At 36.8% G+C, this 2277-nt stretch overlaps 1 protein-coding gene across 1 annotated transcript; it reads right to left on the bottom strand.

The window, feature by feature from the left end:
- Positions 1 to 1285: 1285 nt before the first annotated feature.
- On the bottom strand, positions 1286 to 2215 carry LOC112098980. The gene has a single exon (XM_024186033.1). It carries the CDS (start codon positions 2213 to 2215, stop codon positions 1286 to 1288), a length of 930 nt encoding a protein of 309 aa, XP_024041801.1.
- Between the last annotated feature and the right edge of the window lie 62 nt (positions 2216 to 2277).

A 2277-nucleotide genomic window follows, 5' to 3' on the forward strand; every position in this document is an offset into this window, starting at 1 on the left:
TTGTGTGATTAATAAATGGGTTGTGTTTGAATTTGTTTAAACTCGTCATGACACGAATTAAGAAAACCCGAACACAACCACTAGCTTAATTTTCATTAAGCTTTTTTTTTTTTTAAAAAAAAGAGATTGAGTCTATAAATTGAGAAGGGGGGGGGGGAGGGAGAACTGATCGGTCAACCCGAACCCGACCCGTTTGACCCAAAATCGACCTGGTTGGATCTTGCAATTTTAGCCACCTCACCAGCCAAGCAAGGTACTGATCGGAAGCTTGGAGACTGGCTGTCACTTTCTTGCCGTCGCCGCTTAAAACTGACTAGAAAGTCGGTGATTAAGCTTGAAAGACCGCGGCAAAACTCACCTCTTTTCGCCGTTGTTTTTGCTGGATTTTGGATACACCACCGCCTGGGTTTTGTGCCTTAGGTCACCCTCATCCTTTTCTGACAAGTCCCACCACCTCATCCTTTTCTGTCCTTGATCTCTATGTCAAATTCTTATAGTAATATAATCCACCTAATCAACCTTTGTTTGGCACTCTTGTTTGAAATCAAATACTTTATAACTGAGTGATCTGTATAAACAGTCATTTTGGTGCCAACTAAATAAGCTCTGAATTTATCAAATGCAAAAACAACTGCTAGTAACTCTTTTTTAGTGGTAGTGTAGTTAAGTTGTGCATCAACTAGGGTCTTGCTGGCATTATAAATGGAGTGAAAAATCTTGCCTTTTCTCTGGCCTAGCACTGCTCCAATAGAATGGTCGCTAGCATCACACATCAACTCAAAAGGCATACTCTAATCTGGTGCTACAACAACTGGTGCAGTAACAAGAGCTCTCTTTAACTCAACAAAATCCTTTAAGTAATTCTCATCAAAATTAAAGGGTCTGTCATGCTCTAGCAACATGAATAAATGTTTGGCTATTTTGGAAAAATATTTAATGAACCTTCTATCGAACCCATCATGTCCTAAGAATCTCCTTATGCCTTTGACTGAAGTGGGTAGTGGATGTTTATCAATCACCTCTATTTTTGCTTTATCCACCTTTATTCATTTTCTAGAGATCGTCTACCTAGGACTATCTCTTCTTGCACCATGAAATGACACTTTTTCTAATTCAACACTAAATTTGTCTCTTTATATCTTTTAAGCACATTTTCTAGATTATGCAAACAGTCATCATATGATTTCCTAGAAACTGAAAAATCATCTATGAATACCTCAAGTGTTTGCTCGACCATATCTGAAAAAATAGACATGATAAACCTTTGGAAAGTTGTTGGAGCATTTCACAGGCCAAAGGACATCCTTCTGAAAGCAAATGTTCCATAGGGACAAGTGAATGTTGTCTTCTCCTGATCCTCTAGCGCTATAACAATCTGGTTGTAGTCCGAGTATCCATCCAAGAAATAAGAGTACTCTTTTCCAGCAAGTCTGTCTAGCATTTGATCTATGAAATGTAAAGGAAAGTGATCCTTCCTTGTGGCTTTGGTTAGCTTTCTATAATCCATGCAAACTCTCCATCTAGTTACTATTCTTGTAGAAATGAGCTCACTCTTTTTATTTGCTACAACTGTTGCTCCACCTTTCTTTGAAACACATTGTACTGGGCTTACCCATGAGCTGTCTAATATTAGGTAAATGATTCCAGTATCAAGCCACTTGATGATCTTTTTTTTTTTCATAATTTTCTTCATGATGGGATTTAATATTCTCTGTTGCTCTATAGAATTGTTGTAACAATCCTCAAGCAAAATCTTGTGCATGCATATGGAGGGGCTAATTCCTTCGATATATGCTATGGTCCATTTGATGGCCTTCTTATATTTCCCCAATACATCCACCAAGCCATTCTCTTGATCTGCATTCAAAGAAGATGAAATGATTAAAGGAAATGTGTTATTGTCACTAATATAAACATACTTCAAATATGAAAGTAAAAGTTTTAATTCTAAAATAGGAGGAGACTCAATAGAGGGAACATAAAGTTTCACTTCCCTGTTTGATAGATGTATAGATTTAAAGTGCTTGTCAATTCTCACAGGTTGCTTCTCTCCTAACCATGCTATGTCAACTGTTTCAAGATCTTCATCTTCAAGTTCTTCAAATGTTACCGCCTTGATTTCTTTATTGCTGTAGCAACTGTTTAATCTCTTTACTACAATAAGATCCACAATATTGATCAAATTATAGTCTTGAACTTCATCAAGACTCTTCATGGTATCTGACACATTGAATGTAACTTGTTGATCATTAACCCATATATTCAATTCTCCTTTTT

The sequence above is a fragment of the Citrus clementina genome, unplaced genomic scaffold, assembly GCF_000493195.1.
Source record: "Citrus clementina cultivar Clemenules unplaced genomic scaffold, Citrus_clementina_v1.0 scaffold_9, whole genome shotgun sequence".
NCBI classification, from domain to species: domain Eukaryota; kingdom Viridiplantae; phylum Streptophyta; class Magnoliopsida; order Sapindales; family Rutaceae; genus Citrus; species Citrus x clementina.